This window comes from Trachypithecus francoisi, unplaced genomic scaffold, assembly GCF_009764315.1.
Source record: "Trachypithecus francoisi isolate TF-2019V2 unplaced genomic scaffold, Tfra_2.0 Lachesis_group3, whole genome shotgun sequence".
Taxonomy (NCBI): domain Eukaryota; kingdom Metazoa; phylum Chordata; class Mammalia; order Primates; family Cercopithecidae; genus Trachypithecus; species Trachypithecus francoisi.
The window spans coordinates 6,588-25,900 of record NW_022681468.1 but is presented as its reverse complement, the minus strand read 5'-3'; the positions used below and the strand labels follow the sequence as shown (position 1 = coordinate 25,900).

Here is a 19,313-nt window from a genome sequence, read left to right as displayed (position 1 = left end):
TTTTTACTGAGTTCTGAGCCTGAGGGTGGCAGATGCAACCTCTCAATGCAGTTGTATCAGAAGAAGGATTTCCTAGAGAGACCCGCGAATCAATGACATGTGGCTGAAGCATTGTTTGGAAACATAAGTATTCAGGTGTGAAGTGACAAAATCTGACACCTGGATGGAAACAGAATTACCGGGTCTGAGACAGCAGCTGAACCGAAGTAGATGTCTGCAGGTAAATGCAATTTAGAAATGATAACTCATACTCCCAAAGAGCTGGCTCAATTGATACATAAGGAAACATAAAATGAGAAGAATTAGCCTAAATATGCAATTATTATTTCTGAGAACTAAGTGAACATCTGGGAGAGTGATTGCAGGGAAGTGGCACTGCGCCCACCTCAGATTTTGGCCGATCTCATTTCTGGCTGACGGGCTCAGAGCACTCCCTAAGAGGGCAATTATGCTGCGATGACAGACCAAAGCTTCACAAACTCTATCCACCCAGAAGGTGGCTCAGGTGGTGACGTGGGGGGAGGGTAAACCATAAAACAGCTGAAATGAGGGAGGATAGTGACAAGGGGCTCTGCTTTTGAGCTTATCTTTAGCTGAATATTTTTTGTTAATCTGGACTTAGACAATGACTACTGTAATAATGGACACTTTTTTGAGTCTCTCGCAATGGAGGACTAGGCAGGGGTCAATGTTGTGCCCAGAGATTACTATAGAACAATAGTAGATGGCTGAACATGACCCAAACACAAAGCCTCTTGTTGCTGATGGGACAGCTGCCCTCCTCCACCGCACAACACTTCTCTAAAGTGTGTTTACCCTGAGAACTGAGATTGCCTTTCTCTTGTAAGTGAAAAAAAATAGAACACTCCAAATAAAGAAGTTGTAATGCTGTATTTGTAAAACATTCTAATATGGGTTAATGATGACTTGGAATATGCATCCCACTTATCTTTTTATTTGTATAAATTCATGGGTGAAAGAGCAATTTTGTTACATGAACATATTGTTTAGTGATGAAGTCAGGGCTTTAAGGGGAGTCATCATCTGGATGGCGTATGTTGTACTCATTAAGTATCTTCTCATCCCACACACCACTCCCACCCTCCAGACCTTCCAAGTCTCCAATATTTATTATTCCACACTCTATATTCACGTGTACATATTATTTAGTTCTTACATGAGAACATGTGGTATTCAACTTTACTCTTCTGAGTTATTTAACTTAAGATGGTGGTCTAAAGTTTCATCCATGCTACTGTAAAATACATAATTTCATTTTTTATTGAGTAGTAATTAAATGTGTGTACATATATATTCACAAATATATATAGTGTATTTGCAAGGATAAGTGTGTGTATATATATATATATGCACATGTACATATACAATGTTTTCTGTATCTAATCATAATGAATAGACAGTAAGTGTGGTACCATATGTGCTAGTGTGAATAACGCAACAGTAAACATAAATGCAGGCATCTGTCTAATATAAAATTTATTTTCCTTTCCTTTCAGCCGATACCAAGTAGTGGGGTTGCGGAATCAAATATTAGTTCAATTATTAGTTCTTTGAGAAGTTTCCATACTGTTTTCCATATAGCTTGTACTAATTTACATTTTCTCCAATAGTGTATATGCACTACTGTTTCTCTGTGTCCTTACCAACATCTGTTTATGTTCAGTTTAGTTTTTATTTTTAACTTTTTAATAATAGCTAGTCTGACTGGTTTAATATGGTTTCTCATTGTGACTTTAAATTGCATTTCTGTGATGATTAATGCCATTGATTGTTTTATGACATGCTGGTTGATGATTTTTATGTCCTGTTTTGAAAAATAAATGTCTGTTATTTGCTCACTTTAAAATGAGGTTATTTGTGTTTTCTTGTGTTGTTTTTGTTTCTTGCACATTCCAAATATTAGCTCTTTGTCAGACGTAGTGTTTACAAATATTTTTCATCATTCTGTAGGTTTTCTGTTAACTTTATTGATTTTTTATTTTGCTGAGCACATGCTTTGCTTCTTATTTGTATTAAGTCTAAATTGTCTATTTTGGTTTAGTTCTGTTTACTTTTAAGGTCATAGTCATGAATTCTTCACCTAGGACAATGTCCAGGAAAACATTGCCTAGGATTTCATCTACAACCATCAACTCTCAGGTCTCCCAGTTAAGTATTTTATAGGTTTTGGCTTAACTTCTGTACATAGTGAGAGATATGAGTCCAGCTTTATTCTTCAGCAAATAGCTGTTCAGTTTTTCCTGCACAATTTATTGAACAAGGTGACCTTTCCCAGGATATGCTTTTTGTCTAGTTGGTCACAGTCAGTTGGCTGCAGGCTTGTGATTTTATTTCTGGTATGTCTATTCTGTTCCATACATCTATGGTTCTCTGCTTGATTGTTACGTGTGTATAAAAATAGTACTGTCTTTTGTATGTGTTTTCCATTATTTTAAAACTTTGTTGAATTAATGCGTCAATTCTAGGAGTATTTCTAAAGAATATTAGTTTTTTAAGTACAAAATCGTATTATCAGCAAACACAAAATAATTTGACTTTCCCTTTTCCAAATTGGGTGTCTTTATTTCTTTCTCCTGCCTGACTACTCTGGCCAGGATTTCAAGTTTTATATTGATTAAGAGTGGTGAAAGTGGGCATCCTTGACATGTTCTGAGTCTTAGGAGGAATACTTTCAACATATTCCTATTCAGTATAATGTGTGTGAGTTTGTCATATATGATTTTTATTCATTTGAGGTATGTTTTCCTTCTATTTTAATTTCATTGAGGGTTTTTGTCATAAAGAAATCCTAAATGTTATCAAATGCTTTTTTTGACCTATTGACATGATTATATGTTTTTTGTTTTGAATTTTATGTGGTGGATCACAGTTATTGATACATGAATGTCGAGCCATCCTTGCATCCCTGAAACAAAACTTAGTAGATTGTGGCGTATTATCTTTTTGATATGTGATTGGATTCAATTTTCTTGTATCTTGTTGAGGATTTTTACATCTATAGTCATCAGTGATATTGATCTGTAGTATTCCTGTTTGGGTCCTGGCATGGAGGTGGTATGAGGCTGTTAGTGGCTTTGTGGAATGAGTTAGGGAGAAACACCCTCTACTCAATTTTTTGAAGAAGTTTCAGTAGAATTGCTAGCAGCTCTTTCTGTATATTGGGCAGAATTCACCATTTAAAATCATCTGTTTTAGGGCTTCTTTGTTGAGACTTTTAAAAATTACTGCTTGAATATCACTAATTTTTGTTGGTCTCTTCAGGATTTTTATTTCTTCCTGTTTCAATCTTGGGAGATTGCATGTTTTCAGACATTTATCTGTTCACCCTAAATTTTCTAGTTTGTTAGCCAGAAGATGTTCATAGTAGTCTATGTTGATCATTTATATTTCTATGGCATCAGTTGTCATCTTTTCTTTATTGTTTCTCATTCTGCTTATTTAAATTGTCTACTTTACTTGCCTAATCTAGCTAGTGGTCTCTAAGTTTTGTTTATTATCTCAAAAACCCAATGTTTTTTTTTTTGTTGGTTCTTTGTATTTCTTGGTTCTTAACTTTATCTAGTTCTGCTCTGGTCTTTGTTATTTGTTTTCTTCTACTGTGTGTTTGGTTTGTTGTGGTTTTTCTAATTCTTTGATATGTAATGTTAGGTTGTTAATTTGTAATCTTTAGCTCTTTTTGATGAGGTCATTTAACACTATAATCTTCCCCCTCAGCACAGGTTTTTGCTGCAAAGGTTTTGGTATGCTGTTTCTCTATTTTTATACATTTCAAAACATGTTATAATATCCTTTTTAATTTTATCGTTGACCCAAAGTTCATTCAGTAGCAGGATGTTTAATTTTCATGTGTGTTTGTGTAGTTTTGAGTTTTCTTCTAGGGTTTGATTTCTAGTTTTGTATTACTGTGGTCTGAGAAGATAATTCATTTTTTAAAAAGATATTGAGACTTTTATTTCTGGCATAGTATATAATCCATCTTAGAAAATATTCCTTGCTAATGGGAATAATGTATATTCTGCAGTCATCAGAACTGAATGTTCTGTTAATATCTTTTAGGTTTATTTGATCGAGAGTCCAATTTAAGTCTAATGTTTCCTTGTTGATTTTCTGTCTCAATGATTTGTCTAGGATTGTCAGACGGGCATTGAGGTCCACTACAATTGTATTGTTTTCTATGTTCTTCCTTAGGTCTAATAGTATTTGTTTTATGAACATGGGTTTTCTGGTGTAGAGCGCATATATATTTAGAACTGGTATTTTTAATCAATCATTTTATCATTATGTAATGACTTTCTTTGTCTTTAAGTACTGGTGTTTACTGAAAGTTTGTGTTATATGATATAAGCACAGTTACTCTTGCTTGCTTTTGGTTTCCATTTGCATGAAATATCTTTTCTCACCTTCTTGATCTTGAATCTATGTGTTTTTACCAATTAAGGGAGTTTCATTTCAGCAGCATAAATTTCAAAACTCTTTTTTATTCTTTCTACCAATGTATATATTTTAGGTGAAGAATTTAACTTATTTATATCCAAACTTAATAGTGATATGTGAAGTTTGGCTCCTGTTGTCATGTTAATTATTAACTAGTGGCTTTGTAGTCTTAATTGTGTAATAGTTTTACGAGTGAATTTTATAATTTTGCGTTGTTTATGATGGTGAGTATTGACCTATGGCTTCCATATTTGGACTCCCTTGAGCATTTCTTATAGTTCTGGTCTAGTGTAAATAAATATCCTTAGCATTTTCTTACCTTAGAAATACTTTATTTCTCCTTCATTTATGAAGCTTATTTTAGCAGGATACAAAATTATTATTGACATATAAATTTTTTCCTTTATCTTTTTTCTTTAAGTCCAGTCTTTTTTATCTTGTAAGTTTATGCTGAGAAGTACATTGTTAGTATAATAGAATTTCAGATAAATAGACACTTTTTTTGTGAATTTTAGAATGTTTTTCTTCCTATTTCCTTTAGATAGTCTGAGGACTGTAGATCCTGGTTATGTCTGTTTTCCCGTGTCTTGTCATGGAGTTTTCTGAACTTCTTTTATCTGCATGTGAAAATCTCTAGCAAGACTAGGGATATTTTCCTCAATTATTTCATCAATTTGGTCTTCTAAAAATTTTTACTAATTTTCTCCCTCAGGAATATCCATTATCCACTGTTTCAATTGTGTTACATAATCCTATACTTCCCAATGATTTTGTTCATTTTTTTCTTATTTCTATCTGACTGGGTTAACTTGAAATAGCTGTCTGTTAGGTTTGATGTTCTTTCTTCAGTTTAGTGTAGTCCTTTGTCAAAGTTTTAAACTGTATTTTCTAATTATAATTCAATGAAGTTTATGCACCAAAGATTATTCTTTAAAAATCAAAGTCTTAAGCAAATCTTGAATTGTTCTGATTTTTGTTTTTTGTTTTTTGACACAGAGTCTTGCAGTGTCGCCTGGACTGGAGTGCAATGGTGTGATCCTGGCTCACTGCAAGCTCTGCCTCCCGGGTTTATGCAATTCTGCCTCAGCCTCCTGAGTACCTGGGATTACAGGCACACACCACCACACCAAGCCAATGGTTTGTATTTTTAGTAGAGATGGCTTTTCACTATGTCGGCCAGACTGGTCTGGAACTTCTGACCTCACAATCCCCCCTCCTCGGCCTCCCAAAGTGCTAGGATTACAGGCATGAGCCACAATGCCTGGCCTGAGTGGTTCTAATTTATTTGTGTTGTTTCTCAACTCTCTTTTGGATTTAATTGAGCTTCTTTAAAATAAACATTTTGAATTACTTATCTGAGATTTCAAAATATATCATGTTGTTTAGATTCTATTGCTGGAGAGCTAAGTTGATATCCAGGGTCTTGTAATTCTGCTTTTTCATACTTCCAGAATTGCTTATCTGTTTGCTTTTCATTCCTAAACTGTTACTATTTTTGAATTCATTTTGATTTTAATGAAAATTTCATTCCCTTTAGAATGTGAATATCATGCATATTGGGTGGGTCTTTTTATTTGGTTCTTGGTTTACTCAGTGGCAAAGACTCTGTAATTGTTTCTTGTCTATAGATGGTCATTATTTAGTGGCTTTCTGAAATGATGGTTGTAAAACAATGTACTGGGCCTGTGAGCAGGCTCACTGCCTCCTGCAGGTCCTAGATAGTGGAGGCCTCAGGAACTGTTTCTCATTTGGGATGCATTTGTTTCAGCAGATTTTATGTTGGGTTGTTAAGTTTACCCTTCACGTTAGTAGGTGGCCTTACAGGTTTGAGCTGACTGTGGCAGAAGCAGATGAGTACATGCTTGATATCTGTGCACAGGGAGAAGCTCTCCGTTGCCTCAGGCAATGGGCTGGTCTATGAAATGCACAGTGACCTGAGTTATCTGCTGAGCTTCTGAGAGGGGGACAAATATGAGCCACTCAGCCTGGCAAGCAAAAGCACCAGCCTTGATGGAAATGGCCAGGTGAGGGGCATCTACTCAGTGATTTATTTTGTTATTAATAGTTTTAGTGTTGTGCCTTTTTCAAATTCCAGCTTTAGTAGTAACATACTGAGCATGTGAGCAGACCCGTGGTCTTTTGCGGAGCTGGAATCACAGAAGTATTGAGAAGCTAATCTCGTTTTCAACTGCTGTGCACTGGTGGTAGCGACTTTGTATTGGGTCATGCAGTTTGAACATCAGGCCAGTAGGTGGCGCTTGCAGGTAAGAGCCGCTACGGGGGCTGCAGAAGGATTTACGCTTTACCACTGGTTAAAGTGGGAAGTTTGTCACGTTCCAGATCTTAGAGAGAAGACTTTTAGTTATTTCTCATTCATTATAATACTACCTGAAACTCTCTGGAATACAACTTTTTGGTATGTCGAGACGTGTTCTTTCTATACCCATTTTTATTTATTTATTTTTTTCCTGAGAGGATGTTGAGTTTCATCAAATGCTTTTTCAGCATTAATTGAAAAAAATGATAATATGTGGATTAAAGATATAAATGTAAAACCTAAGATTATAAAAACTCTGGATAATACCCTAGGCAATACAATTTAGTACATAAGAACTGGCAAAGACTTTATTCTGAAAACGATAGAAGCAATTTTAACAAAATCAAAAATTGACAAATGAGACCTAAGTAAACTAAAGAGCTTCTGCATAGCAAGATATACTATCAACAGAGTAAACAGGCAACCTCTAGAATGGGAAGTAAAGTATTTGCCACCTATACATCTGACAAAGGTCTAACATTTATAATATACATGGAATTAAACAAACATACAAGAAAGAAAAAGTGGTCAAAGGACACGAAAAGACATTTACAAAAAGATTTACATGTGGCCAAATAGCATAGGAAAACATGCTGAATATCACTATCATTGGAGAAACACATATTAAAACTACAGTGAGGTACCATCTCACATCAGTCAGAATGGCTAATCTTAAAAAAAAAGTAATAACAGATGCTGCTAAGGTTGCAAGAAAAAGCGATCATTTATACACTTTTGGTGGGAATATAAATTAGTTCAACCATTGTGGAAAGCAGTGTGGCGATCCCTCCAATAACCTAAAACCGAAGTTTCATTTGACCCAACAGTCCCACAGCTGGACAGATACCTAAAGGAATATAAACATGTAGGTTCACTGCAGCACTATTCACAATAGCATACACATGGAATTACCTAAATGCTCATAGTGGCAGAATGGATAGAGAAAAATGTGGTACATAGAACCATGGAAAACTATGCAGCTAAGAAAAGAATGAAATTATGTCCTTTGTAGGAACATGAGGGAACTGGAGGTCATTACTCTTTGCAAACTAATTTAGGGACAGAAAATCAGACACTGTATGTTCTCACTTATTTGTTGAAGATAAATAATGTGAAATATTCTCTCAGGGCCTGAGTCTTGTTTACTCACGAAATCATTCCATCATAAGTGTTCAACAAGTTGCTAATATGCTTTTAAATCTCCCATTTCATCTGGACCATTATATCACTCAATAAAGCCAAGAGAACTCTATGTAAAAGTGAGATTCTATGATAATAAATATCTTAACAGTGAGAATATGAAGGATATGGATGGCTTATTAATTTGATGGGTACATAACTGTGGGATACACTATATTCCTATGAATAAGACATTCAGATTTCAGAACTAAGTAATGTTTCCTACGTTGTGTGTTTGACTTGGCAGTGGTGGATTCGAGAGTGTGGCAGGTGCACAGACCATGTGGATCAGAAATCAACATGTAAAGATGATGACCATCTATGGACATGAACTAAAAGTGTGTAAAGACTTCAAGTAATTCTATTTAATGGAGTTTGAGATAAAACCCAAACTTTTTCAAAACACAAATTACTTAGTATTTATTTTGGATTTATGAGTTTATCAAGAAATTCCAATTCCTATTTCCATTTCAACTCCTGCTTCCTACTCTCAGTGGGAGGGAAAACTCAGAGCCAATCACACATCACAGGGCAAATCTGTCAACCAAGAGTCTTTCCACTGAAGGGTCTGGGAGCTCAGGACTCTCAGGCAGGTGCTGGGGACTCTGTCTTGGGAGTGCCCAGCAGATCTCGGAACTCTCCCTGGGGCCTGCTGGGCACTCATGTAGGATAACTAGTGGCCACTTATTCAGAGTTACCAGTGAGCTCTGACTGTTCCTAATGGGACCAGGATGGAGTCAAAGTGCCTGCTCACTGTCAGAGACAGCAATGGTCCCAGAAACAATCGAGGTAATCTCTATGCCAATAAAATGTGGATTCACAGTGAGGAGCACATCCTGGGAGTGGGGATTGTTCTTCATTAGGAAGAGTGCTGTCCACAAAAAGCTTAGAAATGGGGCAGGGGGTGCATTTCCTCAAGCAGGATTAGGGCTTGGTCTCAGTATCCCACTCTTGTATGGTTGATGTGGCATCTGTGTATTTTTCTCATCCTAGATCAGGCTTTGAGCTGTGAAATACCTTGCCTCATGAATATGCAAATAACCTGAGCTCCTCTGGGATACATATAAATCTACTGGTACCTTCAGAGCATCACTCAACAACCACATCCCTCCTCTGGAGAAAACCCTGGAACCGCAGCTCCTCACCATGGACTGGACCTGGAGGATCCTCTTCCTTGTAGCAGCAGCTACAGGTAAGTGGCTTCCTAGCCTTAACACTGAGGAAGGGATCCTGGTTCAGTCAAAGAGGATTTTACTCACTCCTGTGTCCTCTCCATAGGTGCCCAGTCTCAGGTCCAGCTGGTGCAGTCCGGGGCTGAGGTGAAGAAGCCTGGGGCCTCAGTGAAGCTCTCCTGCAAGGCTTCCGGTTACACCTTTACCAGCTACAATATAAACTGGGTGGGACAGGCCCCTGGACAAGGGCTTGAGTGGATGGGATGGATTAACCCTAGCAGTGGTAATACAGGCTACGCACAGAAGTTCCAGGGCAGAGTCACCATGACCAGGGACATGTCCACGAGCACAGCCTACATGGAGCTGAGCAGCCTGAGATCTGAGGACACGGCCGTGTATTACTGTGCAAGATACACAGTGTGAAAACCACATCCTCAGAGTGTCAGAAACCCTGAGGGAGAAGGCAGCTGTGCTGGACTGAGGAGATGACAAGGGTCACAAGTTTTAAGGCTGTTTTGAATATTGGTTACATATTTAAGAAGAAAGAACAACAGAAACAAGTAACACTCTAATTGTAAGAGATACATTCCATTCAAGAGTCATCATAGAAGCCAAATTCACAGAGTGGGAAATCCACACTCAATAAAGTTGATACAAACATTCTATGAAGGTGCCACTGTGAACAAGTTTTCCAATTAGATCAATACATGGCTTAGTGCAAGGTTATTTGATCAAGTAGTAAGAGTAAGTATGACTATTAAAAACTGTCAAAAATTTCTTTCAAGTGTTTCTGCCAGTCTTTATAAATTTATATAAAATTATTTTTAGAGCAGTTTTAGGATTACAAAGAAATTGCACAGAAGGTGTGAGATTTCCCATGAATCCCTGCCCTCCACAGGCACAGCCTCCTCCACCACGACCATCCAGGACCACAGGCACAAATCAGTTGCAATGGATGAATCTACAAGGACAGTTCGTTCTTTCGTTTTTGGTGATCCCCTAGTATATCAAGCCTAAATTACCTCGGAGCACCACAGGTATTTTCAGTGGCTTTTTAGAGATGATATTAGTCAGAGGGAAAGTGGGTGAAGCTCTTACTCTTTGAACCCTTTCTTCAAAAAACCATAAAACATGTATTAATTTAGCACTTATCTTACTTCCAGTTTACAGAATTCCTTCCAAGAGAGTAAGATTTTTAAGCATTTAGAGGCAGGTTCATGTCTGTAAAAGTCCAGCAAGTTCTGCTGAATCGCATAATGAACATCCTTTCGTGAGAACTGGAGACCCTGGCAATGAGAGACTCCATGTATAATGGCATAGAGTTGGATTAGGTACACTGTAGGCTCTTGGGTGGTGGGTCTGAATAAGACGATCTGTACAGCGAGTGCAAACACATGCATGAGACACAGGCAGGAACAAAAGCTTTCATTTACAAAGTGGGTGGGCACCTGAAGGGAGCCCTCACAGAGGTGGTCACTGCTCGCCCTTGATGAGTGCACATTAGCCAGAGGCATGATCACGATTGGTCTTGCAGGGAAAGAGCACCTCTGAGGTCACAGGTTATGAAAATGTGTGTCATCCTCCAGCTGAGCAAGTCCGTCTGCTTGTTTGTGGGTGCCAACCCCATGGAGGGTGCACTGTGGGAGACGACAAGATGCACGTAAACCTCCTCTCACTAATTATCCACTGCCACACACTCAGAACAAACCTGTGCTCCAGAAAGGGATACATGCCTGCCAAAATAAACAGAGCTTGAGGAGTTTATTACCTGGTGAATATACTGCCCAAAACCACACGTTTCAGGAAGATTAGCTCACAGATGTTTACCAAGTGACTGAAGGGCAGTGGCGGGTGAGGTGATGGGACAGCCTCAGGGTTGCACATGAGGAGGGCTCCCTCCCCATGCAGGCTTTTCCTCCAGGAGCTGCACCAGGAACTTAAGAAGGATCAGGGAGAATTCTGAGAACACCCTGCTGCGGTGCTGCCCAGAGGGGAAGAATAAATATGAAAAAATACAACTCTGAGTAACGTATGGGCATTCGTTCATGAAAACTGTTTTTCTGAAAGCTTGTGAAGGTCTTGAAATGCCCTCGATTAGCTGAGGGCAAACATTGAAACGCTCCTTCCACAGGCAGTTCAAGCAGGATGGATGTGTCCTTCTATGGGTGATCTTCCCCAGCCCCTTCCTCTTCCCTCTCTATGTAAACAGTTCTCATCAGTGGAATGTGCTTGATGAAGTGAGGTCTTCGATTTTCTCATCTTCTGTGTGGTCAGTAATTTTCCTCATCTGAGGTTTTAAAAACTCACCTGCCTGCAGCACCTGAGAGCTTAAAATCTCTTGTGGACAAAACAGTAACAAAGGCACCCACCAGGGTTGAGCATCCCGTGTTGCTGACAGCGACCACCGGGGTCAACGTCCTCCTCACAATCCTGTGTCAGAGCATCGCCTGAGTGATTTCATGAGCAACTTCCCAGGAGAACCAGCTGAAAACTACTTGTCCCATTCTCCATGCAGATATAACCCATCCCTTTCCCTGAAGAAACAGAGCTGAATACTAAATACACTGAATGTTGTTTTTGCTGGTTTTGTAAGTTTGTGACTTTATCAATTTCTGAGTTATGTGGATCACTCTACATATTTCCCTCACGGGTGTGACCAGCCTTCTGGATGTCAAATATAATTGACTTTCTTCATGTAAAAGTGAACACAAGCTCCTCTCGTTTTCTGTGCTCACTGACAACTCTCAACTCACACAAGGTGTGTCTTTATGAGTTTTGTTTTCTGGTGTCTCTACTTGGCTTATTCACTACACCCATTTTATGTTACTTGTACAGGTAATTTACTGTTAGTTTTAAAATTTACTGTTGCTTAGTTTAATTAAATAAGCAGGCAATTGCTTAGAATAGAAAACAGTGTTAAGTAAAAGTACATGCAGTAATATTTAATGTAAGTAAGTAGGCAGCTGAAAGCAGGGGAAATCTACTCTGCTGTGTGAAAGTGTATGGAGACCTCATAGTGTGATGATCTTCTGCAGTTTAATCCATACTGCTACATAAGTGACAGCATCCACTCTCTTTATATCAGAGCTTTCCCTGACATGTGCAAGGAAGACTGAGCCCAGATACCTCCAACCAGACTGACCAGCACCTCTGACCAAGTGCCTGAACCGACAGCGATAGACATCACGTTTGTCTAACAAAATAATTACACCCTGTAAGGATACACACCAGTCATATGGAGACAATTCGAAAAAATTAAAGCCCAAACCTGATAGGTAGTAATTTGTACTTAGAAGAATTAACTTTATCTGCACATGCTTTTTTTTAATGATAGAGAAGCTACTAGTGCCACTGTCCAAGTTACTGGATATCTTATTCCTAGAATGAGACACTGCATAATTGTTCTGACATGAGGGAATGTAGCTATAGTTAAGGGATAGGAGATATGATCACGGGAACATGAGTCTGAGATCCAGCAGATCTTGCTCCTTCACATTTGCCCAGAAACAATGACCCCAGAAGAACAATGGAAGCACTGACTTAAGTCTCCACAGTCTGATGTAAGATAAACAGCAGGTATTTTTTGCTTCAGCTTTATAGTAGGAAATTTAATCTCTAAAGAAGGCCCATTTTGGGGACAATACTATTCTCCAGGATGCTTAAATTCCCCTAAAACAGAGAGCACTACAGTGCCCAGTGGCCAGGAGCTACAACAGCTGGTTCTGGAAACCAGTGGACAGAAATGCCAGTTTCTCTTACCACAAGTGTGATGGAAATTTGAAGAATATTTCTTTCCTTCTCCATAATCATAGGCTGCAATGGACTGGAGGTCCTGGTACATAAAAAAAAAAAAATGTGTCTGCGCTGGATACAGAATTAGTCTCATAAATAATTGTGCTACTGTGACCCTCACACTGTTGGACCAGCTGACCAAGAAAGTATTGTAAGAGTCCAGCTACTTGGGAGGCTGAGGCAGGAGAATGGCGTGAACCCAGGAGGCGGATCTTACAGTGATCTGAGATTGCACCACTGTACTCCAGCCTGGGCGACAGAGCAAGACTCCGTCTCAAAAAAAGAAAAAAAAAACTGGCTTATATAGAGTCTACAGATTTATTTTCATTTCTTCAAAATGAGGTAAAAAAAATCACATCAACTAAAATGTGGATGATGATGAACTGATAAAGGACAACAGTCACACTGTTTCAGGTGTGTTTTAACCCAAAGTCACACAACATGAGAGAACCTGAACTCTGGAGTCCTGGGCATCTCTGAGGAGAATCTAGAAGGTGGGCGGGAGCAAACAGTGATTCATGTCTAGGGGAATTTCAGGGGTACCTGCTCTAGGGGAAAGAAAGGCCTGAGCCTCTCCAGAATGTGCTCTGTTAAAAACTTTGTCTGACTTATTGTATTCTTCGACACACATATTTTTGTCCAGTCCTCTTTTAAATATTTTATCTCTATTAAAATTCTCACATTGTTCTTGCATGCTGCCACTAGCTTATTAAACATGTTCCTAATATTTATTTAAATATTCTGCCAGGTAATCCATATGCTTTTAAATCATTGTTGCCAGTTTCTGGAACGTTATCTTGTCCCTCTGTTTGTACCATGCTCCCCGTTTCTTCATTTTCCTTGACTGTCTTTGTTGCTTTATGTTCATCATAACAAGCAGCTCTTGGCTCATCATAACAAACAGCCACACTCTTCAAAGACTAGGCTCATAGAGACCACCCTCACCAATCACTTCACTCAGTGATTGTGGATCTCTCAAAACTTCATAATCACTTCAAAATACTCGAACTTCTGTCTCTGTTCTCAGTGGCCCCCAGGTTTAGAAAATGTTGGGTTGTGCCAGGACTCCCAAGTAGCAGAGGTAGAAACTATTTACTCAAGCAGCCTCATGAATAGGTGCACCATTAGTCACAGTTTTATTACTGAGGTATGATTCATCAAAATAATGTCAGTTCAAGCTCCTCTCGACCAGTCGTCTAACATTGAAATGTTACAGTTCCTTATTTGGATCTCTCTGGAGTCTATCTTTTGAATACTTAGGTAAAATTACAAACTAGTATAAAGCTGTCTATTTGGCAAAATTATCTGCTGCAGAATTTTCATCCTCTGTGTATCTCTTTTTGCACTTAATCTTTTATTAGTCATGTATCCAGAATATAGAAATCTGTCCTAAAATTCCTTCTTTTTTTAAGTTTATGGGTTTTCCAGAAGATGTGAGAACCTTCTTTATTTATAAAATCCCTGATTCCACATTGCTGAATAGTTTCCTCTTTAATTTATCTCCTCCTCTCACATGATATTATGTTAAGCAAGGAGAAATCAAAACACACCATCCACACTTTGCTTAGAAATCCCCAAAGCTAAATTTTTAATTATCAGTTACAAATTCTAATTTTACCAATTGTCATGTAATTAACATAAACCTATAACAAGGTTCACATACTATCCAGTATCCAACACCATGTTTGTGACAGAAGCAAAGCATGTGTGTTCTCTGAAACGTGGTCACCTGAGACCTGAGATGAGGGATCATGTAGGTATTGTTTTGGTCTCTAAGGTTGGGGACAGCAATAGTGATAACAATTCTGAACATCACTGGCTCCTACTTGAAAGGTTTTAGGTACATTTAATGCTGCAAGTTTATATTAACACCTTGTTTGAATAAAGCTCAGAGGAAGAGGCCACATTCCAGGTCACACAGTGAGGAGGAATGGAGCTGTGCTCTGCTCCCCGCACTACCTACAAATCCCAGGCACAAGCCCAGGTTCCACTGACGCACGGCATCTAGAGCACAGTTCTCAGTGGATGATGTTAGGGCACCTGCTTCCTGGGGCAGGGTGCTTCCTTCTCTCAATTGTCCACTTGCTTCTTCTGCAGGCTCTGGAGTGAGCACTTGTATTGCCACGGTTTATACATGTTCTCTGCCCTAATATGGCAAAAATATATATATTTATTGAATTTTCAGTTTCATTTCCTCTGAAGTACATTGGGTGAGCAGAAAGAAATAAATGACATTCCTCATCCTCCCACACAGCCAAAGATTCCTGAAGACAGAGCGGATGTGATGTACTCATAGGTGGATCTCTGCCTCTCAGAGGTGGCCTTGGTCTTCAAGTTTCAGCAATTCTGGGAAGCGAAGGACACCTCCGTCTCCTCCTCCCTGCTCTGCAGCTCGCCTGAGAACAGCTTTCTTATTGGAATATCTTGTGTTTAAGGAATAAGAGTCCCTGTTTCAGGTTTGGGGGCCTGAGTGCACCTACTGGATCCAGCCCAGGACTGGAGATACTTTCCAGAACACATCACCTGAGACATGAGCAGTCTCACTGTTTTACTTTCACAATTTCAGCTTCCTCAGAAGAAAATTAAAATTGCTGGGACTTTTTCTTAAGCATTGTGCCATGTCCTTTCTCTGTTTTCCTGCCTGTTCATTTATGTCATACCAGGTGCCTGTTATATGTAATAAGACCAAATTCTTCATCCAGTAACACATCAATGGAGACCTTTGATTGGACTTTTGATTTATGCTCCGACACATAGATTACAATGTTCATCACCCTCATTTTTATGTCAAAAGAAATCTGCATAATCTGAATGCCAATACTTTTTGGAATCTATGAAGTAACTGAAATTGAAAAATAAATACCCACTCAAGAAACTGGATAGACAGGCAGGTCCAGAATGGCAGTTGACAGTTGCTTAACTGGAAGAGAAGCTGCAGAAGCCACAAGCTGTTGAGGACACTTACGTGGTCAGCACTATAGACGTCCGACCGACAGATGTGGACTCGGTCAGCGTGGCGGTTCCAGAGGGTCTTATGCTTCTACCTTTTATGGGCTCTCCCTCCAGAAACCTCCAGATTCTAAAATATACTATCCAAATACATTTCCTATTGGTCAGATTGTAAAAGATTAATTACTGAGAAATGTAACAGGAGCCTTTTTCTAAAGCTTCTACAGGAAAGGACTTTCCCAGAAGTTATCCTACATGAAGGAAGACAAACCTCCCATTCCAGATTTCTCCCCCATTCTTCCATTACTACACAAATGAGGAAAGTTAGCCAATAGGGTTAGATGAAAGTAAATAGTCCAGGGACACTGAAACCACAAAAGGGAGTAATGGCCAAAAACAGCTTTTCCCCTGGAGATTCCTGGTGAACGTCGCAGCCCAGAAGAGGAAGCCGATCGTGTCTCTAGGTTTCCATTGTCAAAACAGGCAGTGCTGACCTGCACTGCACAATCCATTCTAACCAGGATGATGGCTCTGGATTAAAGATGAGAGTGTGGCAATGCACAGACTCTGAGGAGAACATACAGAAACTTAAAAAAAAAAAAAACAATGGCAGACTCAGACAAGGACGGTAGAGCAATATGAAGTCTCTGACTTCAACATTTTTGAAAACAGATTTGGAAACTTCCTCGTTCATCTCAGCTTCTTTTATCATGAAGCCTTTGCAGGGTTCTTAGCTGAGACAAAGAAAATAACAATCTGCATGCACTTCCAAAGTCTCTACTTGTATCCTGTTTGCTTTAGATCTCTAGGAGGAAAAGTCAGATACCTGGCCTAGTGTAGGAGGCACTTTCCACAGGTGAGGCACTAGGAAGAAGGGAAAATGTGTGTTATTGGAATATTGGATATGAAGTGTGCTCTCACCTGAAAGCATCCGCATCTGCTGGAAATCTCAGATGCAACATTCAGCTGCAGGGAACAAGGCACACCCAAATCTCCTGTAAGGTTTTGGAATCGTTTTCCACTGATTCGGTGCATCTGGCGCTTAGAGACGGGGCTCCCTCCTGGGTCATAGAATCCTTGCTTTGAGTCTCCCTGTAGAGTTCATTAGGTTTAGTAAGGGTAATCAAGAGATGTTTGAAGAGATGGTGTCAGCAGCATATGGTGTCACTGAAGGATTATTCTAAGCCAGGACAAAGCCATTTCATGTTAGGCTATGGAAGCTGAGGGAAAACGCTTTGTGAGCCCCACGGGAACTTCCTCACAAGGCAAGGGCTGGGCTGGAGGGGACACTCAGGAGCCACCCAGCCCAGGTTCCAGCCCCGGAGCAGATGCACAGGACGCTGGGGATGAGGTTTCCTCTCAGTGCCTGTGTCTTCCTTTGTCAACAACAACAACAACAACAACAACAAAAACCCTAAGTGTTCAATAAGTTGCTGATGTGCCTTTAAATATCCTGTTACATCAGAACCATTCATGTAACTAAAAGCAACCAGAACTATTTTTTAAAGTGGATTTCAAAGACTGTAAATATCTTAATAGTGAGGATATAAAGGACAGGAATGGTTTTACTAATTGAAAGGATACAGAATTGTGGGAGTCTCTATATGCCTATGAATAAACAATTCAGATTTTAGTGTTAAGTAATGTTGCCTACATTGTGTGAGTGACAGGGCGGTGATGGATCTGAGAGTGTGGCAGGTGCACAGACCTAGTGAGTCAGAAATCAATACGGAAAGATGAGGATCTGTGGATATGAACTGAAAGCATGTAAACAGTTCATGAAATTCTATTAAATGGAGTAGGAAATAAAACCCAAACTTAGCCAAAACACAAATTCCTTTACGATTATTTTGGGAGCAGTGAGTTCATCAGGAACCCCAAATTTCTCTTACATCTTCTGATTCCTATTGTCCGTGAGATGGGACCTGCTGGACACTCATGTGGGACATCAGCTGTCACTTTCTCAGAGTCACCAGTGAGCTGTGCTGATGCCTGATGGGACTAGGATGGGGTCAAGGCACCTTCTCAGTGTCATGGAGAGTGATGGTTCCAGAAATCATCCAGGCGGTCTCTACGCTAATCAAATATGGGTTCACAGTGAGGAGCATGTCCTCTGGGCGCTTGGTCTTCAGTGAAAGGATGTCTGGACACCAAACATTTGTAAACGGAGGAGGGCCTGCATTTCCTCAAGGAAGACTAGGGCTTGGACCATCAGCATCCCACTCTTGTAAGGGTGATGTGTCATTTACCTTCCGTTCCTTATCCTGAATCAGGGTTTTGAGCTATGAAATGCTCTGACTCATGAATATGCAAATAACCTGAGATCCACTGAGGTAAATATGGATATGTCTCAGCCCTGAGGGTATCACCCAGAAACCACATCCCTCAGCTAGAGAAGCCCCAGGCAGCACAGCTCCTCACCATGGACTGGATTTGGAGGATCCTCTTCCTGGTGGCAGCAGTGACAGGTAAGAGGCTGCCAAGTCCCATTGATGAGGACGGGGTTGAGTGCAGTCAGGGGGGCTCTCATCCACCCCTGTGTTGTCTCCACAGGTGCCCACTCCCAGGTCCAGCTGGTGCAGTCTGGGGCTGAGGTGAAGCAGCCTGGGTCCTCAGTGAAGGTCTCCTGCAAGGCTTCTGGATACACCTTTACTAGCTCTGCTATGCAGTGGGTGCGACAGGCCCCTGGACAAGGCCTTGAGTGGATAGGATGGATCGTCATTGGCAATGGTAACACAAAATACGCACAGAAGTTCCAGGGCCGAGTCACCATGACCAGGGACATGTCCACGAGCACAGCCTACATGGAGGTGAGCAGCCTGAGATCTGAGGACACGGCCGTGTATTACTGTGCGGCAGACACAGTGTGAAAACCACATCCTGAGAGTGTCAGAAACCCCAGGAAGGAGGCAGCTGTGCTGGCATGGAGGAGATGACAAAGATTACTAGAGTGAAGATTTTCTTAGAAAATGACATTACTTCATTAAAGAAAAGGAACACCATAAATGTGTATTTGAGAAATTTTAATTTTAATTATTTATTAAATTTATTCTGTTAGCTATTTCAGGGATTTGAATATGAATCAAATTAATAAAGCTGATATAGACTTCCTCTGAAGGTGTCTTTGTAAACATTAGTTTCTGAATCCGTGTTGTAACTATTTTGGAACACAGACACAAGAACACATTTTAAGTCTACTTTTATCTCTATTTTTTAAAAATGCCAAAAAGCATCTTATTTTGTGCATGTTCCATTTTGAATTCCCACAATCAATGCATGATAGTTCTTGGTTTTCCTCATTCAAATTGCCATTTATCATTAAGAGTATTGTTTCTTTTAACCCTTCTACTAGGTGAGTAACGTTACCTAATTTTTATTTAAATGTACAGGTCCCTAAATAAATTCATATTTAACAATTTTTGTATAATTATTGGTGAGCTGCCTCTCAT

At 39.7% G+C, this 19,313-nt stretch overlaps 1 long non-coding RNA gene and 2 gene segments (V, D, J or C); all 3 read left to right on the top strand.

The window, feature by feature from the left end:
- Positions 1–3,677: 3,677 nt before the first annotated feature.
- Positions 3,678–8,998, top strand: LOC117071254. Its single transcript, XR_004432210.1, has 4 exons — positions 3,678–3,761; positions 6,335–6,479; positions 8,199–8,289; positions 8,945–8,998. It is a non-coding gene; the product is annotated as an uncharacterized LOC117071254 (long non-coding RNA).
- Positions 8,999–9,040: 42 nt separating this feature from the next.
- Positions 9,041–9,599, top strand: LOC117071253. The segment is given in 2 exon segments: positions 9,041–9,143; positions 9,230–9,599. Coding segments are annotated over 2 exon segments (363 nt in total).
- Positions 9,600–18,165: 8,566 nt separating this feature from the next.
- LOC117071252 lies at positions 18,166–18,881 on the top strand. The segment is given in 2 exon segments: positions 18,166–18,332; positions 18,418–18,881. Coding segments are annotated over 2 exon segments (363 nt in total).
- Positions 18,882–19,313: the final 432 nt, after the last annotated feature.